The sequence below is a fragment of the Sebastes umbrosus genome, chromosome 23 (assembly GCF_015220745.1).
Source record: "Sebastes umbrosus isolate fSebUmb1 chromosome 23, fSebUmb1.pri, whole genome shotgun sequence".
NCBI lineage: Eukaryota > Metazoa > Chordata > Actinopteri > Perciformes > Sebastidae > Sebastes > Sebastes umbrosus.
In genome coordinates, this window is record NC_051291.1 from 11,760,463 (window position 1) to 11,785,958 (window position 25,496).

General features: G+C 39.8%; 1 protein-coding gene across 3 annotated transcripts in view; it reads right to left on the reverse strand.

Moving 5' to 3' along the window:
• Nucleotides 1–25,496, reverse strand: part of LOC119482470 (liprin-beta-1-like) — an 86,616-nt gene that overhangs the window by 32,958 nt on the left and 28,162 nt on the right. For 2 of the 3 annotated variants that reach the window (XM_037759992.1, XM_037759990.1), the window contains exon 1: nucleotides 21,843–21,880. The exons of the other annotated variant lie outside the window; for it this stretch is intronic. In XM_037759992.1, the coding sequence (XP_037615920.1) occupies nucleotides 21,843–21,865 (23 nt within the window). In that variant the 5' untranslated portion in view covers nucleotides 21,866–21,880. Of the gene's footprint in view, nucleotides 1–21,842; nucleotides 21,881–25,496 lie in introns of those variants that run through there. 3 annotated transcript variants of the gene reach the window in all.

Here is a 25,496-nt window from a genome sequence, read left to right on the forward strand (position 1 = left end):
GTTTTTAATGCGACAGAGAAACAAGACAGCTGTATAGAGGAAATACACTAAACACAGGACAGAATATGAACATATTGGACGACAGAAGGCTTAAAATTGTGAAAACTAGACAGCTTGACTGTGAAAACATACCATAAGTACTTATTGTAGTATCAGGAATTAACAGCTGTTACAGTGTTCATAGCATCAGCAAGAACAAGGAAAGAAGTGGTGCAATAAGCGAGAGCAGTTCACAAAAGAGTTAGCGGAGCTCTAATGAAGTGGCCGGTGTGCGTGGGTGGGAGGGAGCAAAGTGACAGCAAATCAAATTACACAGGGTGCAAATTAAAAGGCCTATTCTTAGTGAAAAAGGTCACAGTCATTTTCAGTCCATTTTAGAAAAATCACCTGTTGTTTTTCAGAAGATATCGCTGCAAGTCTCCTGATAAATAGTATGTCTCTGCTCTCCATCGGATGGAGGTTGATGTGGGGGGGGTTGAGACGTGAACACAGACCAGCAGGTGGAGTTAGAGGTGTTTTCATGATCTCTGGAGTGCATTCGGAGCAACACAACCTTATGAAGGAGCCTTGACTTTGATAATACAACAAGTGCATGAAGACATGATGTAACAGGCTGCCCCTGAAGCAGAATAACTGAAGGGAATTTGTCTCCCTGGCTGCAGTCTGGAGAAAATACTGCATGATGGTGTAACGGTATAACAGTGATGTGGTAAAACTAATTCCATTTTAGAGACATCTCTGTTTTTTAAAATGTAATCCCTGTCATGCATCAGCTGCTCTGAGGATCATTATGGTGCACACTGATCGAGGTTGTCAGCTAAAGTTTTACTCTATAGCTGAATATCATCTTCATAATGATTTTTTTTTCAAGAAATATTCTTATTTAATTCATATTGATACTGTAATTGCATTCATATTCAACGCACTTAATAGATCCCACTTCTCAGCATTTTGTATTTACTTACTTGCACTGTGGTTATATGTTATATATTGTGTCCTTAATGCACATATTTGTACATATTTCTTATATTCTCATTTCTTATTCTTATTTTTATTATTTAATTGCATTTCTCTACATATATTGTGTTATATACTGTAGCATTATGTACATAATTTACAAGTAACTTACTCCTTTATTTCTATTTTCTGCTGATACCGATTCCCGTTCAGATATTAATGTAACGTATAGGGCTGTCAATCGATTAAAATATTTAATTGCAATTAATCGCATGATTGTCCATAGTTAATCGAGATTAATTGCACATTTTTTTATCTGTTCAAAATGTACCTTAAAGGGAGATTTGTCAAGTATTTAATACTCTTACCAACATGGGAGTGGACAAATATGCTGCTTTATGAAAATGTATGTATACATTTATTATTGGAAATCAATTAACAACACAAAACAATGACAAATATTGTCCAGAAACCCTCACAGGTACTGCATTTAGCATAAAAAATATGATCAAATCATAATATGGAAACTGCAGCCCAACAGGCAACAACAGCTGTCAGTGTGTCAGTGTGCTGACTTGACTATGACTTGCCTCAAACTGCATGTGATTATCATAAAGTGGGCATGTCTGTAAAGGGGAGACTCGTGGGTACCCATAGAACCCATTTTCATTCACATATATTGAGGTCAGAGGTCAAGGGATCCCTTTGAAAATGGCCATGACAGTTTTTCCTCGCCAAAATTTAGCGTAAGTTTGGAGCATTAGTTAGCCTCCTTTGCGACGAGCTAGTATGACATGATTGGGACCAATAGATTCCTTAGAGCACACTACAACCTAAAAATCTCTAAAACAGATTTGTGTTAATGCATTATTATCGCGTTAACTTTGACAGCCCTAGTAAGGTAACAACAACTCTTGGATTACATACTAATTGATTAAGTGGGATATATACAAATTATAGTGCATTACTTTTCGTAGGTATAGCTACGAACGGTGTATTAAAACAGCCTTCTCACACACACACACACACCATTAGGCGTTATATTCTCCTCTAATAGTGTCTCTCTGTGGATACATCTGTGTCAGTATGTCTGGAGCTATGCGTGTTAACTGATCCCACAAATGACTCTCATGAGACGTATTCCTCTGAGCCTCCGTCCTGTTAACCTCATCATATAGCAATCAGAGCAGCAGAAGCAATTAGTACTTTTTTACAACCTCATCCAGTCTTTTATGACTTTTTCACTACAGCACTTAACTGCAGTTGATGGGAATTCTGACACATTACTCTGATCATTATGCTGCTGAAAGCTTTAACTCTGCCATCATTCTGGCTTCTTGGAAGTGTGTATACCCTATCTAGCACAATCTCTAGAGACAATGTCCCCAGAGCAACCCATCATACAATACAGAATGATGGTTTTAGTGGCCATGGCAACCTCATTGCTTGGAAGTACCTATACGACCCTGTAACAATTTTTAATTCCGTCGCGTGGCGAGGGAGCCGGCAGCGACTCAAAAACCAACATGGCTGAATGGATGTCAAGTTGTTCTGGTTGAAGCCGGAGCCTCCAGGGGTGAGGTCAAGCGCTCTTGTTGGTGCACATTAATGGATGTGGAAGGTTACAGAAATATCCAGCAGAGCAAATGGAAATCATAATTCATGTCTGAGTCACCTGCCAGTCCTGAAAGCTGCACTGAATCCCCTACATGGTGAGAAGTAGATCTCCCAGTGGGCTCTTTTTTTCTGTAGCTGCGCCACGACTTTCAGTGTAGTGTAATAATCGATAGGCAAACAAAATACTGAAAACAATCATCAGTTATGGCCATTTTTTCCGCAGACACGCATGTAGGACAACCTGGATTTGACCCTTCACAAGAGGGAAGTCTAATAACTATAAAAGCCTGAATAGGATGCATGAGGACACAAACTCTAAATCCAGTTTCTACCCTTTCTATACCGTAATTGCCTTTTATCCCTCTTTGTTGCCGGCTACTACTGCAGCTCTCGCTCTCCTTTTCTATGATGCCTTACATATTATTTCCACTGTAGAAGCTTTTATCTGGAGGGAAATGGAAAGAAACAACAACTATCTACCATGTCATACCTTGTTGCAGACAACAAACAGTTTAAAATGGCTTCATATCCCAAGCTTTGAATGCCAGTAATTCATTCTTTTTTTATCACTTATTTTCTATTGCAACAACAACAGATTACAGCTTGTTGAACCCAGCTTCCCCTCGACCCCTCTCTCCACCTGCCAGCCAGACTTTGCGTGTTTTGTCCGTAAGGGAAAGGTGGGAATCATCATTTAGAGCAGTGTTTCCCAAGCTTTTTTTTCTAGGGACCCACATTTTTAAAAATGATAAACCATCGCGACCCAATTCACAATAGGCTTTATATAGAAATCATGAGAATTTGTGCGTACTGAACCAAACAAGACCATTTTTACTGCCATTTCCACATCATTTTATTATCTTGTATAGGTAAACCAGCCATTTCAAAGACATTTGGTAAATCACAATTTTGTTTTATGCATATGTTATTGAAAACATATACACGTTAAATACTTTATAAATGAGACCAACTAAATGCATTTAGATGGAGTTAACAGGCTCTCAATTTTTCCTGCCATCAGTAAAACAATCATACTGTACACTACCCTTTCATAGTAGATTCAATGTTATAAGTAGGGGTGTAAGTCACAAGTTTCATTACGATACAATATTAAATTGATGCTGTGGACAACGATACAATATTTGCTGATATCACAAATTCTGCCACGATACGATTTCTTTTTGATTCAATTCAGGGTCCTGCGATCCATATGAGATGATATCATTGTGGTCCATTTAACACACTCAGTTGTCATTTATACCAACTCACAAAAAGCAACTAAAATATGTTGTGACAATTTTTAATTTTTAATATTTTTTTTTTTTTTTTTAAATTGTATTACTGGGCTCTTCCAGACATTTAAATGAAAAACAATCTATTCCTTTTAATAAAAAATAATGAATATAAAGTGGGAATTTCAAAATAAAGGCATATCTCAAAGATGGTGATATGTATTGATATCTTAATTTTGCATCGATGATATTGGACGGTTGATCATTGCATCGATGTAAGCAGGCTACAATTATCAGAACAATGTGAACATTCAGGCTCAAAGGTGTACTGCAGATATAAATGCTGAATAAAAGACTATGGAAGAAATTATGCAAATTACAATCAAAATCAAAAACTAAAAAACGCTGGACATTCCCATACAACATGTATAAAAGAGCCAATGGTTTCGGCGAGAGCAAAGCAAGCAACATGGGCCTGGCGCTAGTCCCATTTGATGTCTAGTTCTCAGTGTTAGATATGATCTATGCCAGTAATTCATTCATGACTGTTTACAGTCATGAATGAATTACTGTAAAAGTTCTATGTCTTTCGATGCACCACAGTTAGGATTCTCTGCTCCGCCTCACTAACTCCATCAGGGACTTCTTTTAAGCTCGGAGAGATATTCGCGTTGATGTCATGTACCGTCTTCTCTAACTTTTCGTCCGTCATAGAAGCGATATTTGCCGTCAATACCTCAAGAGCCTTAGTCAAACTCGGTTCAGTAGCGCTAGTTGCTAGTGTAGCGTCTCCGTCTTGAGGGGATGCCGCAGATGTGTCTTTCTTTCAAGAAAGTTGTTAAGGAGGCATTTTGCTCGCTGATTTGCACCAAAATCCAAGGACATCACCTGGAGTAAATACTCTGCTTTGCTTTGAATTTTATTGCCGACAAGAATAATGAGTCTAATGTTGCAGGATAATGTGCCAGAGCTCCGACAGAGCGTGGCTGCTCAGGTACTTGCACCACCGGAAGTCCCCGTTTACACAAATTAGCTTAAAACTCCAATTAGCTATTTCTATTTTGTATGCAACACATGAGTGTAATAGTACTGACTGTCTGCTCAGACTCTCCAGCCAAAAGAGCTTCTTTCAGTCTGAAGTGACCATGCAGAAAGTAAAGAGCAGCCGAAGTGACAAAAATTCAAACTCTCCCCGTCGCCGAGCCCGCAGGATTTGCCGAGATCAATTTTGAAAGGATGACTGATCCGTTCATTAGCCGAGAGTTGAGGGAAGAGACGCCGAGACGGTTTTATTTCATCATTCGGCTCCCTGCTGATGAGGGCCGGGGATCACATTCCTTTTGTTATTACTTTATTTCTTATGTAACACACCTGACAGGGTGATAATTAATGAGACGGGAGCTCAGGTGGCCCCGAGGGTCCCGAATCCCCCCCTCAGTGACAGGTTCAAATCCACGGCCTAATGTACGCCTGCTTGTATAACTGGTATTCATCAAGGCATGTCAAATCTTTCTCACCCATCTGCAGTGACCCTTATTCATTCTTCAAAATCACCACTGTGAGTGATTTTGTTTGATGACTATTTCTCTCTTTGCACTCTGAGCATTCATCCAGCATGCCTTACATGTTGTCTATATGGAGTTGCATAAAGAGCAAGTAGGATTTACATTGCTAATCTCATGTGACAACTGATTTACATACTGTGACAAGACACTAGCAACCGCAGGCTCCGAGCTCCTCGTTTCTATTCCGAGGCTGCTGAAAAGAGTCACTCAGCCCTGCGTGTCACACGGATGCCGTCCCTTCTGCCTCTTAAGTCCAAGTTGTACTAACAAAGAAAGGAACAAACCACATATAGCTTTGTCCATCAGCAAGGGAGAGCCTCCTGACATCCCATAATTATCCCCGATTGTCAGGAGGCTAATAATAAAGTCGAGGCTGCCCATCGGAGAGCCAATTGAAATGTTGCACTCAGATGTGGAGAGAAGCCACGGCAACATGGAGAGGCCGAGAAAAATGGGCCGCAAATGAGCCGCGAAGTGCCGATGACTTTGGCTTGGCGACGTCTCAACAGCATTTAAGATGCAGAGAGAACAAAGAAGAGGACAGAACAACAACATGTGGTAGAATACAGAGCACGTTGACGTGCTGGGATGCCCTAGTAGCCATGTTGGAAGGCATGCTCTGCACTGCTCTTATACGGTGGTTACAGTGGGCTACCTCCGGGTCTGCCGCCATGTAACCCAGAACGGACAAACCAAACACTTTCGCGTTTTCACGTTGGCCATCGTAGTTCTCCTACACGCTTGGCACACAAGGGAAGTTTTAGTTGATTGCAATCTGCAACCTCACTGCTAGATGCCGCCAGATCTTACACACTGCACCTTTAAATGGTAAACTGTGGATTAGAATTAATATTACCAGCTTCTGCAGAAACATTTTTGTTATTGCAGTGAATAAAAAGTGTTTTGGAGCACAGTGTTTTTCATTCAAAACGTCTGTTAAAACATTTCCCATGATTCCCTCCCAAATCTTGCTGTGCTGTGCTTTGCTGTGCTTGCCAAGAAGCAACAACCAAACAGCATCTTTTATCTGTCTCCATCCAGGTAATGTTTTCTAACAGGGGACGGAGAGATAAAAGCTTCGGAACATAAACATAGCTTTTTTTAAGTGCATAATTTAGTTCATGCACAAAAGGACACAGTTTAACGGATGAATCATTTGCTTGCGTGCTTTTTGATTAAATACGGTTGGCTTTGCCAGGCTCCTCTAACCCACACAGTGTCATAGAAAATTGGGTCAATTTAAAAACATTGTCAAAAATATGCTCATCTGGGTTTTGTAGTATTGGAATGATCAACAAGGAGGAGTGTGCTCAGGTCAATGTGGTGTGTAATGTGCTTCCCATGGCACACCGTGTCCTGTCCACCCAACCGAGAGTTGCGAGTGATGCTCATGTGTGTGTTCACATGAGAGCGTCGTTGTTCTGTTCCTGATAATCTGAGAGCAGCAGAGAGGAGCTCGGTCTGCTGCAGCCTGTTGCTAGGTTTCCCTGCTCTCCACCTGGCAGGAGATAAAATAAGCAGATGCTTTTGTCTCAGGAAACCGTCCAATTAGTGAGTGACTGTACCAGGTACACACATAAACCTGGTCTGAATGATGTCTTTAGATTAAAGAACAGAAACCACTAACTTCTTCCAAATTTGTTTTGTTTTTTTAGCTGTATTCTGACCATTTTTATGCAACCAGAAGTGACACAAGAGGGTGGAGCAAAGTATAACCGAACGCTGAATAAGACACTGTGAAAGGGTTAAAGTTGTAAGACAAGAACACGGACAACCATCAATCACAAGGTAGCCACGCCCTAAAGCATCCCCTGCTTTATGGTCTATTTGACTCTAAATGGGACCATAATTTACTAAATGAACATCATGCTGTATTGAAGAAGATTTGAAACTAGTGATTGAGACCATAAACTCATGTTTACAATGTTTACTGAGGTAATAAATCAAGTGAGAAGTATAGGCTCTTTTTCTCATAGACTTCTATATAATCAGACTTCTTTTTGCAACCAGAGGAGTCGCCCCCTGCTGGCTGTTAGAAAGGATGCAAGTTTAAGGCACCTCCACATTAGCTTCACTTCTCAGATCTGGAGGTTGCCCACTGAGAGGCAGTCAAGATTCGACTTCTTTCTTTTCTTTGTATTTCTTTTTTTCGTTTTTTAACAGATTCACACATGCTTCTAGCCTGTCTGATGTGTGCTTACAACTACAGTAACAATTACGTTTTGTCTTGTATGGTGGCAGAGTGGCCTTCACTCTGAGACTTCACTCTTGCCAAAGCTTCTTCTTGATTTGGCATCTAATAAAACTGTCTTGGCCAACAAGTTTGATGTTTCTAAGTTTAAACTTAACGGTGAGCACAGATTGGTAAACAAATCTACAGTGTTCTACTCTCTGAGTAAATAATCGTGAATCAAAAAGATGCATATGCTCAGTGCTATTTCCCACATGCTGTTCTATTTCTGCTTGTTTGCATACTGGTACCAGTAAACGGACACCCACATCGTACTGTGTGAATAATGGATTTGGACGAGAATCAAGAATGAAGATATCGGATGTTGTTGTGTTGACTGTGCCAGAAGGGTGTGGGATTTAGGAGGGTGTGGGATTTAGCAAAGTATGAACAGTAATCACATACAGGGCACATTAATCACCCTGATCATGAAGCAAATGTTGATTTAGTTCTGCAGTTTACTTCCCGCAAAAGAAGTAATTAAAGGCTACAATACTGAAACTGTGAAGGATAAATATAATGAATCTGCGTTAATGTGGTTCCTTAAATGAGTGTATAATAAGATAAATACACAGAGTTGTATGAAGATGTGATCAGAGAGGACAAAACATTTAATATGAAAACCTTGGGAAAGGATGTGATTACAGATGAGCCTGTGAGTGGGCGATGTGGAGAGTAGACTCTTGTGTGGCTTAAACCTTATCCAATTCATTCAATTAGCTGCAGCCTAATATGCTACAAGTGGATGAAGTGATATCCCCACTCCACTCTGTGGACGCACAACAAAACAGATCAGCCCGGCCGCTCCCTCCACCGCTGACTGATGAGATGTGGCGAGTTTCTGTCATAAATGTAATTATGTTCATATTGAGCCTCCACGCCGCTGTCTGTCTGACTATAGGAGATCACATTACTGCCTCATCCTGGAACATTTGTCCTTCTTCAAACACGAAACACTTCATATTGTGTGTGCTTGCAATTTGTGTGTTTTTATTACACAGTTTGAACGGGTACTTGAAGGTGAATGACACATTTTGAGATGGAAGAATCGATTAAACTCGCCCACCCTGACTCTGCCAGAACAACTGATGCCAACTATTGTATTTATTATATAACGGTTAGAAAACAAATATACTTTAAGCAACTGTAACTTCATGGCTGACGATAGAAATAAGAAATATATATGACAGATTAAAGCTCCTTTAATCAATATTTTTATATTAACAATGGATGAAATTACTGTTTATGTGAAGTGGTCTCTCAGCTTTACTAGGCATTTTAGCATCTTTCAGCTCAATGTTTTGGTTTAACAGCTCACAATTTTACTGTTTTGGTTCAGTGTCATTGCTCTCATCAACCTGGTTTCAGCGAAAAAGCTCTAAAAAACCACTGTGCTCATCACCAAACAGCAGACAGACAAACTTAACAACTAGCTGATGAACATAATGGAGCATTTAGCTGCTAAAGAGCCACATATTTCCCTCCGGAGTTGGTGGAGACCAAAAACAGAGCTAGAGTGAATATTGGACTTTTACAACGGCAATTTCCGACATCCTACTAGAAAAAGTACGACGACTCAAAGTATGAGTTCCTACTTGTAAACTCCAGAGATACATTATTATAAATATCTTTACCACTACATTTCCTCCTGAAATGCTTCGGTTGAATATGAAGTGTTGATAGTTGTCTGTAAAATCCCCGGATTTAAACAACTGGTTAAGCGTGGGCGTTCTTCCGAGTCCCTGCTTCGGTAATTCTGTTCTAAATCTCCTGCAGGCTAAGCTCTCTCCGAGGGATAAACCCATGTGTACAGTAAACACCACCACTGCCTTACATTGTGATAATATTACATCATTTCTAGGGGGGGTAAAGAGCTAATATTAGCTTTGACAGTATGAAATATATTTCCTCTTAAACAGGTTCTCCTCTGCAATACTAAGTTAATAAAAACATAACAGCAGAAAGGTAGAATGCCTTGTATATTGTCCTTGCTTTACGCTGATTATACTGAAGACTAAATAATGACTGAATGAATAATAAATCAATCAGTTCATCAACTAAAACAATTAGAAAAAGTTTACTTAAAGGTTCTGTTCTTGCGAAATCAAATGACTATAGATAAAACAGTGTTTTATATCTATTGTTAAACTAACCCTAACCAACTAGTTTTGTTGCGTTTTTGTTTTGTTTCAATTTACAATGTTAACCATGTGTTTAAAACTGCAACCATAATGTGAGAGAAAATATGTTTCCCTCGAAACGTAACTGAGAATGCAGTTTAGTTGTATGGGAACGTAATTTTGTAGAAGAAAGGGTTGGTTTTATGATGAACACATTACAGATTGCGGCTTTAACCATAATGACAAACTGCTGCTGCTAATCAGGACTTTAATATGAGAGCTTTCAAAGCCACATGAGACAACTTGAAGCTTGAAGAAGAGGCCAAAATTATCTGTGCCCAGAACCAAACACAGACAAACAGTATCTGAAACTAACACCTTTGCACTGTTGTCGTGTTTTATTTCTGTCCTTCGTCTGCACTTTGATTTACATTACTTTCTCTTCTTGCTGTATCCTGCAGAGAAGTGACTAATCTAAATGTGAGAGGGCAGGTTTGTAAATGTGAAATGCTGCAATAGATCTGTGATTTTTGCTGTTGTTGTTGTTGATGATAGGAGAGAGAACTCCTCAGGAAATCTGGGCAGGTGGTGCTGGATTGGAGCCAGGAAAAAAGACCAACTGTAGGCGTTTCAAACGCAGCGCTGGAGGTGTTTGACACTGACATCACAAGACAAACTAACGTACGAAAATCCCACTTGACTGAGACAACAGGGTCGTGCACTGAAGCAAGTTTTCTCAGGGTTGAAGAGCAGGGCTTGCATCAAAAGATTAGATATTTTTTGTCAATGTCAATCTTCTGCTGGATAAAAGACTGCAAATAGACCTCATCAAATAATTATGATGGAATGCATTATTAATTAGTTAAACTTTCCTGTTTTTAAAAAGCTGGTTTGTGACCAGTTATGCACAAACAAGCCAAAAAAAGCCTTGAAATCCAACGAAACACTGATCGCAACAGAAAGGTCAGCCGTCGTCTAGACAGCTCGCTCCTGCTCCAGTAAAACCGGACCGCTGTGTTGAAAGAAATGCTGCATGATTCCTGCTGATAGCCTGTGTGGTGGTTTTTATAAGTTGTAAGACCTTCTCTTTCAAAAGAGGTGTTTAATTTTTTCTTGTAAAGCTGTGAAACCAGCTCTTTTCAACCATTCAAACAGGACTCAAGAGGTAATCTGTCAAGTTACATGTGCTGTTTTGGATTGTTCAAGATCTCGATGGCCACATGTTGAGCTGAAAGGACTTCTTATGGTTTTATACTGATGTTCAGGAATCCACTCATTTGTTGCAGTGTTCTTTCAGAAGCAGCTAAACTCAGAAGTCCCTCTTGTACTGTCATAAATATTCATGGAGCAACACAAACACCACTCTCAGGCCACATGGGACGGTGACGGGTAATAGGTCCCTGAAGAGTCCAATCCCAGTGGCCCTCTGTGTGCTGCTTGTATGCATTACCAGTCAGAGTCAAGGTTTGTGTCATTAGGTAAGTGTCAAGAATAAATTGAGAGTCTTGCTTTGTGGCTAAACAGCCTCTCTTTACCACCATGGCTTAATATAATGCCTGGACGGATTATGAGATAATGGGCCCTTGGAGGCCCCCGTCTACATAAGAACAAGATACCGAAACTCAAAAAGTCTTAGAGAATCTACTTTAAGCCATTTTGCATCTTTATTTCTGGTCGTATCCTGGCTCTTTGTGGTCATTTTACATCTATTTGTAGTCGTTTTGAGTGGTTCTGTAGTAACTTTTGGCCTCTTTGTAGTCATTTTGGGTCGTTCGTAGTCATTTTGTGTATGTTTTTGGTCGTTTTGTATCTTTTCGTGGTGGTTTTTCATCTGTTTTTAGTCATTTTGTGTGTGTTTGTAGTAACTTTGGGTCTCTTTGTAGTCATTTGGGGTCATTTGTAGTCATTATGTGTAATTTTTTGGTAGTTTTTGTCTATTTTCAGTCATTTTGCATGCCTTTGTAGTTGTTTTGCATCTGTTTTTGTTCATTTTGTGTGTCTTAATGGTGTTTTTTCATCAGTTTTTAGTCGTTTTGTGTGTCTTTGTAGTAACTTTGGGGTCATTTGTAGTCATTATGTGTATTTTTTTGTTCTATTTTCAGTCATTTTACATCCCTTTGTTGTTGTTTTGCATCTGTTTTGGTCATGTTGTGACTCTTTGTAGTCATTTTGCATCTGTTTTTGGTCATGTTGTGACTCTTTGTGGTCATTCTACATCTATTTATAGTCGTTAAGCATCTTTTTGTGATGGTTTTTCATCTATTTTTAGTCGTTTGGCATGTCTTTGTAGTAAGTTTGGGTCACTATGCTTATTTATAACACAACATGTAGAATTTAAATACTGTTTTGGGGGTTTTAATTACACTCATAGATACAAAATTAGTATTTAACATTTGATACAAAATAATAATGATAACATTGTTAATTCTAAATCAACAATTAGAAAAAAAAAGGCAGCTTAACCTGTGAAAAGTCATTCATAGTGCCTGTAGCACTGCCTGGCTGCTGATTCATAAGTAATAGTACATTGCGATCTAGTGGTATTGATGGACGAAGGTTGAGCCAATGAGTCATCTCATCCTTCCATTATATATTAATAGCTGGTAGAAGCAGCAGCATCCGGCACACAGACCGGAGGTCAGCAACACTTTCACTCCATAATGCTTTTAAGGATCGGCCTCCGGTTTACTGCGTCAATTGGGTGGCGGCCCTGTCAGCGCCTGCTGAAGCTCCCTTCGGCTTTTCCCTTTATAGCAGCTGTAGTACTGAGACAGCAGATACATTCCACGCATGGCATATCAAAAAGCCATTTCATGTGGTATTTTGAAGAATTTTCAACACTTTCTGGCTGTTGACTTTTCCCCTGTACCGGCTTCCCCAGATGTTACAGAAGCTGTCACTGCTGACAGCTGGATGCATTTCACTGTCATCTCACTGAGCTTACTATTGCAGTGGTCACTAACCCAGCCATCGTTTCTCATGTCAAGTGTAAAAGGATTTTGACGTGAAAATATGGGAAATTCCTGTCTTTTAAAGTGATATTTCTTTGACATGTACTGTAAGCTTGGTGCGCATGATGTTAACGACACATGAACACAGAGGACGGTGCCTACATTCCTAGAGAAATTTTGTAGAAATATCATCTCATCCCCTGCCTCTCTTTGTGTGTGTCTGAGTTGTGAATGAAACGTAACACCCTGTACTTTGATTCCAGGGACACTCAGCCGAGCAGACACCTTTAAAGTTCAGTTCCAGCACGCCATTTCCTGATGTCTGGCACACACACACGCACATCTGACATCAGTAAGTTACACACACACAGAAGAGAAGAAACTCCTCGTCTAGCAAGATTCAATCTGCACTTCACTGTTCTGTGCCTCTCTTGCTTGAGGATTTCAGTACATCGTATTCAGCTGCCTGTACTATATCTGTCTTGTCTTTGTTTGAAGTGTTTCTTTCGCTGTCTATGCTTCATCCTAATGCACATTTCTAATCATTCTTATCACTCTGCAATGTGAATGATTTCACAGCCAAAACCCTGAACTCTGAGCTCTATTTTACAAAAGCGAGCAACAAGTTCTCGTAGCAAAATTACATAATAGCTTCTCATTTCTTTCCAAAATGACACATACTGCATGTGCATTTTCTGATCTGGCACCTTTATGTCGGCAGGACAGCATGTTCTCTTTCTCTCCCTGCATTTCCTGTCTGTAGCTCTACTGACATTATCAAATAAAGGCACAATGCCAGGAAAAAAAAGCCTTGAAAAAAAGGTTTTAACAGCTAAAACTACTGTTGAAAGCTCCAGAACAGATACCAAATGAATAAGATATTGCAAAAAAGGCCAATGAATCATAAAAACTTCCATTAAAATAATCTTAATTCAGAGAAGAAACCTTTTGAAAACCTCTATTTATAGTATAAATCATAATGTAATTTAGAGGCTTTTAAAATCAATATAGTTGCTTCTCATTTCTTGTATTGACTGTACTGTAATTGCAGGTTTTTCTTCATCTTCTCCTGCACTGCTCATGCATTAATTTGCTTAATTTGCTTGGGTGTGCATGCACCTAACTGAAGGACATAAATATAGTTTTACATCTCACCTAAGCTACAGACATGTCAACACAGATATGTTCGCTTCGCTTCTGTTAATGGGATTCTGCCAAAGTCGTGCATGTACTCTGTCATATTTTAACACACTTGCAATTACCCCCTAACCTCAATAATGTAATGGCTTACTGGGCTTCCCTGGCGACTAGTAATCTCCAAAGCTACTTCATTAGCAATTATACATGAAGGAGAAATAGCGAGATGTTGCGGGAAGTACTTGTTTGTTGACACTGCTGTTTGTGTAGGTATATGAGAAGGGCAGGGGGATTGCAGTGTGCGGCATTAGCTGTGGGTCACAGACTGGATCTGGGCTCATTAGTTCCACTCACGGCTTCAGCACCACACTGACAGCAGCGCGCCTCACGGACACCTTGATTAGCTTGACAACTGGCTGCCTGTCCGTCAAAATGTGCTCTCAGGTCCGATGAAAGGTTTGGGCGGTGGAGGCTGTGATGGATTTGGGAAGGACAAAAAGGGGAAGTGAGCGAACATCCAGTAATTGTATCGACTGTGTTCTCAGACCTGTTGGTAGCGCTCTGGATTTGTTGAAGAGTCCAGCTGGCAGGAGACAACAAAGGAGAGGATGCAGCCCTTCTGCCACCTTTTTGTCTTATAGAATTAAAGTTTTATTATCTAATGAGTATTTCGGTACTTTTACTTGAGTAGGGCTTTGAAGACAGGACTTATTTGTATTAAATAAAGTATTTTAAATTGTTATATTGATGCTTTGTAAGTAAAGGATTTGAGCACTTCTTCCACCACCACTCATGTACTGTAAAGTGATGTGAATCAAGTTTTCGATATCCAAATATTTACAGTCCAAAAGTTAATTCTCTTAAACTTTGGGTTCAATAAAACATTAAGAAAATCTAATTCAAGGGAATTTCTAAAGGCAGAATGAGTAGGATATTACTAAATAACAATGTTCCCTCTTAATGACCCACAAGAAGTGTGTGGTGGTGTCTTACTTTGCTGTGTTCGGGACAATTCTGGGCATCAACTTCTATAAAAACGCGGCGACCTGCAGGTGCCAGTTCGTGAGCACGCATCAGAGAGGAAGCTATGAAAATGGCGGACACAGCGCCAAAAAACCCCGCAAATGTAGCGAGGCAAAACGCCACATTTATACGCAGAGTTTCATCCGGTCTCTGTACAAATATGATGTACTATCACAGCTCTGGATGGCCAACAGCTCAACAGCGTCCTGTGCGCCATTTGTGTCACCCAGCGCGTCTATTTGCCTCTTGCATTGACATTGCATGTAATCGCGTCGCACAAAAAGTTCGCTTTGCGTTTGGTGTGAATGCCCCATAACCCTTGTTGAGCAGGGGAGGAGGGGCTCACAAACCACAACTGACAAATACTCATTTGTGCATTTAAGTCAGTGTTCACCTTTTTTCACTTTTAGAATTTTACCCTAACTATCATTAAGTATTACAGTTATGATTGATATTGTGCTGAGAGGCAAGAAGGCGAATGATAATACAATACAGAAGTTGCTCTAAAACCTGAAGAAACCACTTTTTTTTCATCTTCAAAAAAGGTATTAAAAGGTCAGATTTAGAGCCGGAGAGAAACACACAAACATAAAACTAAATACCAACTCCCAAAATAAAACGAAGGCAAACAACGACAAAGAAATAACAGTTCAAGGTACATTTTCTCATCACTGTAATAAGCAGATATAGTCACGATGAAAGTCAAATGTGCTAGACTTAAAGAAGCTGTAAAGATATAACTTTTTAAATCCCACCACCCACCTCTTATTAGCTGAACATGAAAATGAATACATCTGTAATGTGACTGAGCTGAGTGCAGCACTACTAATAATGACTTTATGATCGTTCCTTTATTAAGCTGAAAATCAGAAAAAGCAAAATATGGTGGTAAACAGTGATTTCCAGGACCAAACAAAAACGCATCAAGCACAGAACACTGCACTCGGGTACAATGAGCACTTGTCTAGCCACTGAGCAATTTTGATTATGAGCAGAGAAAAGCTTTTCAGAGATGCAGCGCACTCCGCGTCTTCGTCGCCAACTTTGTCACAGCCAAATGGTCTAACAGGGATGTGAATGTTCCTGACACAAGAACAAGAGCGTTAAAACATCAAAAAACCTGAAGTGTATTCAACAGTTTGGTGACTCATGAGTCAGTTTTTAATAAAAAAATGCATGGACTGAGTGCTTTCAACACTTCCTGTTCACCTACAGCTTTGAACCTGTGATCCTGATCTGATAATAAGTCCTCTTCTGTGATCACAAGAGGCATGTGGGTTTTAAATGTTGTAATATGCTCAGTAAAAATGGCATAAATGGGACTGACAACAAGTGTGAATCATGTCCAGCACTTCTTGTGTCATGCAACTCCACACACCGTGGAATAGTGTGGGATTTGCAAGTACCTCAAAGCTAATAGACGAATGTCTGTTAACATTTCGAAGGACCTTTAAAATAGATATAAAACAGCTATCTGCCTACCGCAACCGAGTTCACTTCAGGTAAGGACTGCATCCTTTTCTTGTTGACTGGCAACCAAAACCAAATACCAAATTATTTTATCAGTGCCACTTGTGCTGTGACACAGCGTATAGTTAAATAATACAAACAAAAGAGCGAAAAGGACAAAAAATGAATAACTAATTGGCAGAGGATTGTGTGTGTGTGGGGGCTTTATTCAAGTTGAATAAATGAAGAATTCAGTGCGTCAATCAATGATGCGGTGTATCCAAAAATAATGACAATGCCTGTAGGTCTGCAAATTACATATGAGGAGATTTAAAGTTTAGATTTAAGCATTTTCTCAAATTTGTCGGTAGTGCCACAAAGTATAAACCTAACTTTAGTTAGTTTTAAGTGCTGTGTGACATCTCTTAAAGAAGATAAGAAATATCTTATAACCTTCATGTTATAGCAAAATGTTGGACACAAATATATATATATAAAAAAAATAGCATACAAAAATTCAACTAAAGTTTTAGAAAGATGCACTGCACACAGAGTTACTGCGTGACAGCTGAAACAAGATGTGTGTAGAAGGAAGGGAAACAAGTAAACCACATTGAGTATTTATAATAGGACGATAAAGATAAAGATACTATAAAAAAAATCTTTAAAATGCCACTGTAAACCCAGTATATCATCATCATCATCATCATCATCATTACGATGATTGTTTCTCTCATCCTGTCAGGATACAATTTCTGGACTGTTGTACTAAATTATGGTTTAATGATGATGAAAATCCTCCATCATCCTGTCTGTAGGTCTCATCAAATATGTATTAAAGTCATTTTCAGGTACTTTTGTTTTTCACCTCACGTATTCATGTTTCAACAACAGGAGTCGTTCAACGAGGGATGTTTGATAATGCATTATTGCCAGTGGGCAATGCTGAAGTGCCTTAAACTTGCATTATTTCCAACAGCCAGCAGGGGGCGACTCCTCTGATTGCAAAAAGAAGTCTGATTGTACAGAAGTCTATGAGGACATGAGCCTACTTCTCACTTGATTTATTACCTCAGTAAACATTGTAAACATGAGTTTATGGTCTCAATTGCTAGTTTCAAGTCTTCTTCAATACAACATGATGTTCATTTAGTAAATTATGGTCCCATTTAGAGTCAAATAGACCATAAAGCAAGGGATGCTTTAGGGCGTGGCTACCTTGTGATTGACAGGTCTCTACCACGGGCGTTGTCCGGTCTGGGAGTTGTCTGTGTTTTCATCTTAGAACTTTAACCCTTTCACAGTGTGTTTTCAGTTCATGAAAGTTAATTGCAACCTAGAAATGTCTTGTTAAGCATTTGGTTGTACTTAGCTCCACCTTCTTGTGTCACTTCTGGTTGCAAAAATCCAAGATGGTGACGGCCAAAATGCCAAACTCGAGGCTTCAAAACGGCAGTCCATAAACCAATGGGTGACTACGTCCACTTCTTATATACAATCTATGATTATTGCTGACTAAAATCTGAAAATTACATTTTAAAAATGACTACCTTGAATGAAAATGCATGTCAAAATTACCCCTGAATACAGCTGTCACCCCCAAATATTGTCAGTTTAGAACCATTTGAAAGCCTTACCAGTATTGATTTTGTCTGTCATGTTGCATCTCGCGGCTAACAAGCCGTCAGTGATGTGAGACAATCATACCACGGAGAACGGTTTAATGGTGAGACTTTCCAGTGCAGAAATCCCCCCCCCGGTTTCCAGTGGCCCCATGTCTCCGACCCTGTCACTACCAATTGCTTGTGTTCAGAATTATGTGCTGTTTACTTCTGTCATTCCCTTTAGCTGTGGCAAGACGCTTATGTAACACAACATACGATGCATGATCATCAGCGCTGCTGTCTCCCTGAGAGAAATCAATTTGCCCCCATCGGTTCTCGCCTTGCCCTTTCCAATAGCTGAATCCTTTTTTCTTTCTTCTCTCTGTGGCGTGTGTTCTCCTGCCTGTATGGGTGAGCAGTGGGGGTCCCTTCATGGTTACCAACCAATAAGGCTACCACCAACCTGCCCACTAACCAAACCACACAGTTTGAAGCTTATTCCTTGTGAAATATGGCGCACACTGGATGGTGCTTTGGGTAGCAAATGCGGTGTGTCTGAGTGCAGTATGTTGTGTAAATTAGGTCAAAATCTTTACATAAATCTTTACAGGTCAATCTAAGAGAAGGGTGCAGTCAAATTCCTGTCAAACACATCCTGCTTTCCACTGCATGTCTCAATTGGACAAATTTGACGCGCATGCGATATGACCATGACTCCAATCCCGGTGTGCTTCGCCGCACAAGGAGGGGCGGGAAATCTATTAACCTTTAAGGCAGCAGGAGAACCACCCAGCTAGCCGGGAGGGGTGGAATGCATCTGTATTTAAAGGTTAGTGGAGATGAGGAGTAATGAAGCACAGACATATGAAGGGATGGGAGGGGAGGGGGGGAGGATCTAGGAACATAAACACACAAATTACCATTAAATCTCACCAAAGTGTTTGTATGTATTCTCATCAGGCGTGTTTGTGTTCAAACTCTAGTGGAGCGGTCTCCGAGGTTGTACCTTTTCACCTTTCCACTCCACATAGATGAAACGGCGTTGATGGGAAATAAAACGACATTCAGGAGTGAGGTTAACGCGTCTATACGCAGTCTAAAGAAATTACAGTGACATTGATTAAAACCAAGGAGATGAACGGTGATGAATTTTACACGGATAAAGAGGGAAACGATTATCCATCAACAGTCGTACAATAGAGAGTATTCACAGTCTCCTCTTTACTATGATTCACAAGAATTCGATTTCACTTTACAAGACAGGGTATTCCACAGTGTCAGAGGCGTCTGCTTTGCCTCAAATAAAGAGCGCCTCCGCTAACGTCAGAAGAAATTATTCGATTTTGATGAAAATGGGCATTTTAAGCTTCAGGGAAGATGAGCAGTCATGTTACATCACATAGAAAAGGCCTCATATTTAATGAGTGAGGAGGTTTTTTTTTTAAGGAAATGGAAATTTGTCTTCAATATGGCTCATAAAAAAACAGCAGCAAAGTGCACAATATGAGTGAGTGTTTACATTAAAGGTACTTAACTATGGAGGACGTAATTTGCCAAAATCAAATACAAATGAATAAATAAATTAATGACTCAATAAATAAATAAATGTAATTAAAAATAAATAAATGTCATTAAATGTAGCAGAAATAATATTAGAAATAAATGTAGGCATTAATTATTTGACAACGTGATATATTGATATTTCTGTTTTAATTTCCCCCCTAATTTGCATAATGAGGCAGAAATGCATAAAGAAATATAAACAGTGCATCTTCCACTGCTTCCACTCACCACCGCCAGTATGGTCGGACTGCTATCACCCTGCAATCAAAATGTTTCCCTCAGGAGGGAAGTATGCAGAACTTCTTGCCTATTCAACACCTACAGTATCCCTTGCCAGTTTCTGACCTTTGAGATAATCACTTATGTAGCATACACGTTTCTTTAAACTGCTTATAAAAATGCTTTTTATGTGAGGCACTTTAGAAAGGTAATTTATGCATTTATTCAGCTTGACTTCTGTACGCTGGGAACACTGTGCTGTGCACTTGGATATATTTATTATTGGAACTAAATTGGCATTTTACTGAGTACTTTAGGCATACTTACTTTCACCATGCATTAAGTACACTGAGTGTTTGGGTTGGGTTTTTATTGCGCAAATGTCTGTCTCAGTTTTTACTAATAAAACCCTGAAATTGGAGTGAATGTAAAATCTTGCAGTTTCCCTTTGCAGGTCCGTCCTGATTAACAGCAGCCAACAGACAGCTGGTGTACACAACACAAAGCTATAACAGAGCAATAACTCTTGAGCCAGACTCTGCTCATTGGCTGGTCTAACACTATTTACCACATGCAACAGTGCAAAATGTATAATTTGGCTATAAAAAGAAGATAAATCATGTAAACATATTCATACAAGCTGACAGCATGTTGCACTCATGCTGTCAAAATTAAAAGCGACAGCTCTTGATAATGAAAACATTAATCCAGAACAATTCAGGGAAAGCTTCTCAAACATGTCGGCGTGTAAGTGAGTACAACACAACAAGCACGCCCACACAAATGTGGCAAAGACAGCTCTTTCAGTAGGGACAAGGAAAAACTCTCAGAGCATGCATACATGTACAAATTCAAATTTTTTGAAGTGGGGTTGTGTATATACTCCTGCGTTATGCAAAGTAAAATTAGTGTTTTTGCGAATGTAGTCTGGTGGCTTTGAAGAGAGCGGTATAACGGCTTCAGTTCCCCGTCGGAGAGGGTCGTCGAAGTAAAGCGGCTATGGACGGGAGCTGCAGAAAAACGTATTTTAGCCACCTAAAAAAAATCAATAACAGGTTAAGTGTACACTATATTTAGAATATTTCTACCGCTTTACCTCGGCATCAGACAGTCTTGTCTGATGGGGAACAGAAGCTGTTATATCGCTCTCTTCAAAGCCACCAGACTCCATTCACAAAAACAGTAATTTTACCTCCGAGAACACGGGAGTTGATGGTCTACCGCTGCATCGATCGGTTTGTTTGTGTTATTTTGTGACTTTCTGATCTAACGTGGCGTCCACACAGCAGTATATTGCTTAGCTTCAGTGCCAGTGCCTCCGTCTGCTTCTCCAAACTGGGAGCATGCCGACCGCCATCTAAGTTACTGTATGTGACGTTAATACACTGACTATAAGGATGCATATATACTGTACATGTAGCAGCGTCATCATGCAGAAACCTACGTCAGGTCAGGCTGTACTTTGACCAAAATTGAATGTTTGCCAATGCAGCAGCCAGAGTCACGATGGACTGGATCAGAAAGAGTAGAAGCATCCATGAGAAGCCAACAGCTACAGGTTTGCAATAATCCACCAGTGTGTGCAGGCAGAATAATGTGACGGTTTAATTAAATTTATCAGGGTCAAAATAACAAGATGCTTAAAATGAAAACTGATACTGGAGAGGTTTTTAATTCTATTGCAGTGCCTCTTCCAGATGGCACGGCTTCTGTAAGTCTGAGTGAGTCAAGATAACTCTTCTCAAAGTCAAAAGTAAAGGAAAAGTAAAGTTCTATCTATAGTGTGTGTTGTACATTACAATATGAGAATTTGTCCATGCCGGTGGTTATTTCTAGGTCCAACTATGGAGGCCAGAAGCAAAGACATTGTCATTTTGAATGGTTAATGAGGGGGAGTAAATGTCTTGATCCTCTGTGGATCCCTGCCCTGGGCCGTATTAAAAATTTAATGAGATATTTAATTGATAGCTCTGCATACCTATCTGACAAGAAGGCATGATCTCTCACACGTGCAGGCAAGGCTTCAAATAACATTTCTTCCCATTTTATGACACGCCGTGTGCAGCAGTGTGTACTGATGGCAGAAAAGTAATCAAAAAGGCCATTTTGAATCCATCATTTTAGTTATTACCACACAGAAATGCTGCAGAGGGTTTTGAGGCAAGGAGCACTTACTGAGGCAAATTCAAAGGAAGCATTTAGTCGGAGTCGCAGAGTGACATCTGTATTCAGACCCAGACAGACAGAACGATCTGGAAGAGAAACAATTATATTCAAGACAAACCTTTTACTCCCCAAGTCCATTTTTTATAACTTTACTGGCAAAGAAAATCCCACCATAATCCTAGAAGGCATACAACTGAGTTTGAGGACGTAGAAATATGTTCACAGACTGATTTATGGCCATTTTAAGTTAAACAAGGCAATGTATCCTCATACAGCGGTTTGTATGATATCTTACAAAAAGTTATTCCTCATTTTTTGTGTGTTTTCCTACGAATGTCCAGCAACACGTGACGCACGTGTCAATTTCCGCTGCAGTCTTTTCAAAATAAACTTACGACTTCACAGGAAACAACTTGATTATGTTTAGGCAACAAAACTCCTTGGTTAGGTTTACGAAAAGATCTACTTGGGTTTGGCTTAGGCAATAAAACTACTTAGTTAAGTTTCGGCAACAAAGCTACTTATAGGTTTATGAAAAGATTGCCTTGGGTTAGGTTTAGGCAACAAAACTACTTGGTTAGGTTTACGAAAACATCTACTTGGGTTTGGTTTAGGCAATAAAACTACTTAGTTAAGTTTCGGCAACAAAGCTACTTATAGGTTTATGAAAAGATTGCCTTGGGTTAGGTTTAGGCAACAAAACTACTTATAGGTTTAGGTAAAGATCTACTTGTTAGGTATAGGCAAAAAAAAATACTTAGTTAATTTTAGGCAACAAAACTACTTAGTTTGGTTTACAAAAAAGATTGACTTGGGTTAGGTTTAGGCAACAAAACTACTTAGTTAGGTTTATGAAAAGATTGTGGTTAAAATAACTTTGGAGGTGGTGTAACTTAAGAACAGAAGTGACGTGACAAATAAATCAATGTTGACTTCTGGTTTCACACGGGGTACAAACACCAGCCTCCTGGGGGAAAGTCAGATGTTTTTTGACCCATCAACCCCGACGTCCTCCCTATGCAACGTTTGTCGTTCTTTACACTTCCTGGGTCACCATTGCGTGGATTACATATTAAATTATTTAGTGAATATTATATGAATTATAGTGCATTAACTTTTTGTAGGTATAGCTATGAACGGTGTATGAGAACAGCCTGAGGTTGAAATTTTTTTTAATAATCAACTTAAAGATCCAGCTGTCAATAAACTTTATTACCTTGTTCCATCCACTACAGTTTGCAGTGTTTCTAGTGGAATATTCTGCCGGGACTCAGGCCAATACGGGAATCTTCAGTCTATGAAGCCTCTCATCACCCACAGAGTGTTATTATTGACACAGAAAATCTCTCTCAAGTGCCCACCCTCTCCACAGGAGCCTCAGAGGAGCCACGGCTGCCATTAACTCATCTGCAAACGACCACAGATCTGCCAAGTAGAAACTACAATCTGTCTCTAAATGTGACCTGTGCACACTTGAGGTGAACACATTTGATTTCAGAGAGTAAGAACGTGAAATAAAGTGGGTATTTTTCTCCACAGATGAACTTTTTGTTCATGTGTGCGGTCAGGTCAATCCACTGTTCACATTAATGAGCAGGTAGAGCTGCTCTCAAAGGCGTAATGGACCTCTTACAGGGGGGACCGCACTTGAAAGCTTGTGGGCTTGACTGACATTTCATAGCCTACCATTTGCACCAACAATGCAATGGCCATTGATCTTAATATACTTTTTGTACCTTTTCAAGTAAAAAATTACATATCACAGAAAAAACCCTGCATTTACTTTTCTTTTCCCATTTTTTGGGGACAGAACATTACTTTACACAATGGAAAAAGAGTGTCATTCACTCTTTTTCCATATTCACACATAACTGTGTGGGGCGCAGCTCAATGAAGTAGACTTTTCTAATTCAACTAGATGATAGTTAGAATGTTGGCCAAGCCGTGAAGACCAAAGGATCTGCCAAACTAGAAATACCGCCTCACGGTTGTATGCCTCCGCCAAAACAGTCAAGTTGCAGTTTATATCCATGTCTGTCCAAAATGTCATAATTTTATCCCATTAGACATTTGTGTGACATTGTCATAATTAGCAGAGGTGTGGTCACATGACCTGAACTCAACTTGATATATCAAAAATGACTTGCAACTCAAATTGGCTGAAAAACTGACTTAGAAATACTTGATACCTTCCCCCAAGCCCAAAGATTAAAAAATATGTTATTTAAAAAGTGTGCCACGAATCAATTCATTTCCCTTCATTTCCTGAATTAACTAACATTAACGCTATTCATTCCCAGCAAGTCAATACTTTATCCCCCAGATCTACTTACTCTAAACCATTCCCACAGCATCCAATCAAGTTGCAGCAGAAACCATGAAGAACTAATGTTACTGAGCACCAGTTGGAAAAAATTATACCAAAGACAATTTGGCCTGCATACAAAAACTACGCAGTGATCAACAAGAAACGAATTGCAGTATGCAAAACATGTAAATGGTATTACATTTGTGTGAAGAGCGCATTATGATTTGTTTAGGACTCGAAACTCAAAGTTCAGGACTTGGAACTTGAGTGCAAAGACGTATGACTTGCAAAACAATGACTTGGTCCCACCTCTGATAATTAACATCTGAATTCTTGAATTATGGCCAAAAACGTGTTCTGTGAGGTCACAGTGACCTTTGACCACCAAAATCGAATCAGTTCATCCTCGAGTCCAGGTGGACGTTTGAGCCAAATTTGAAGAAATCGAACGCACACAACCACTCCCATGCAACTTCCTGAGATATCACGTTCACAAGAATGACATACAGATGTACGGACAGACAACCCAAAAACATGATACCTCTGGCCACGGCACTGGTGCGGGGACATAAAAATATGAATAGGAGTATTGGTAAATTGGAGTTGGTCCTGAAAAAGGAATTTAAATTCCTTTCAAAAAACAGAAAATGAAAATTGGACAGTTATCTAATCTGCACCACCACCTCGGCCCCTTAGAAGCCTGAAAGTGAAATAAAGAAGAACCTGACAACTCAGATCGCTGGTATTCACTACCCTGCCCTGTCCATTCGCCAAAACCATTAACCCCAGTCTGATAATGCAGTCCGATAAAAAGGAGATAGACCAAGACTGAAGCGCGTCTCTGTTAGCTGTGATTGCACAACAGTGTTATCCCTGCCTCCTGCTTTGGCCTTTTGTCCCAGGTGATGTGCTGATGAGCTGTTTCTCCCTATAGACACGCTATCTCTGCAGCTCACCCATACAGAGCGTACAGACAGCCAGATAACATCATCGCCTGCCTGCAGGAGGCCCGAGCCAGAGGCAAGACAGGGTGCTGGTTTAATCAAGGGTGCCCTTTGTCAGGTTGTTTCACAAACTCTCTGTGTGTTTGAGGCAAGAAAGAATCAACAGGTGATGCAAATATGGAGTCTGGAGTTTCAGTATTTAATAGCGAGACGTCTTGACCAGAAAAATCTGGTATCTATACAGTTAGCTAAAAATAATTTGAACCAGAGTCACAATACTGCGACGGCATATTAGGTCAAAAATATGCTCAAATCATAACACTGCAAACTGCAGCCCAACAGGCAACAACAGCTGTCAGTGTGCTGACTTGACTATGACTTGCCCCAAACTGCATGTGATTATCATAAAGT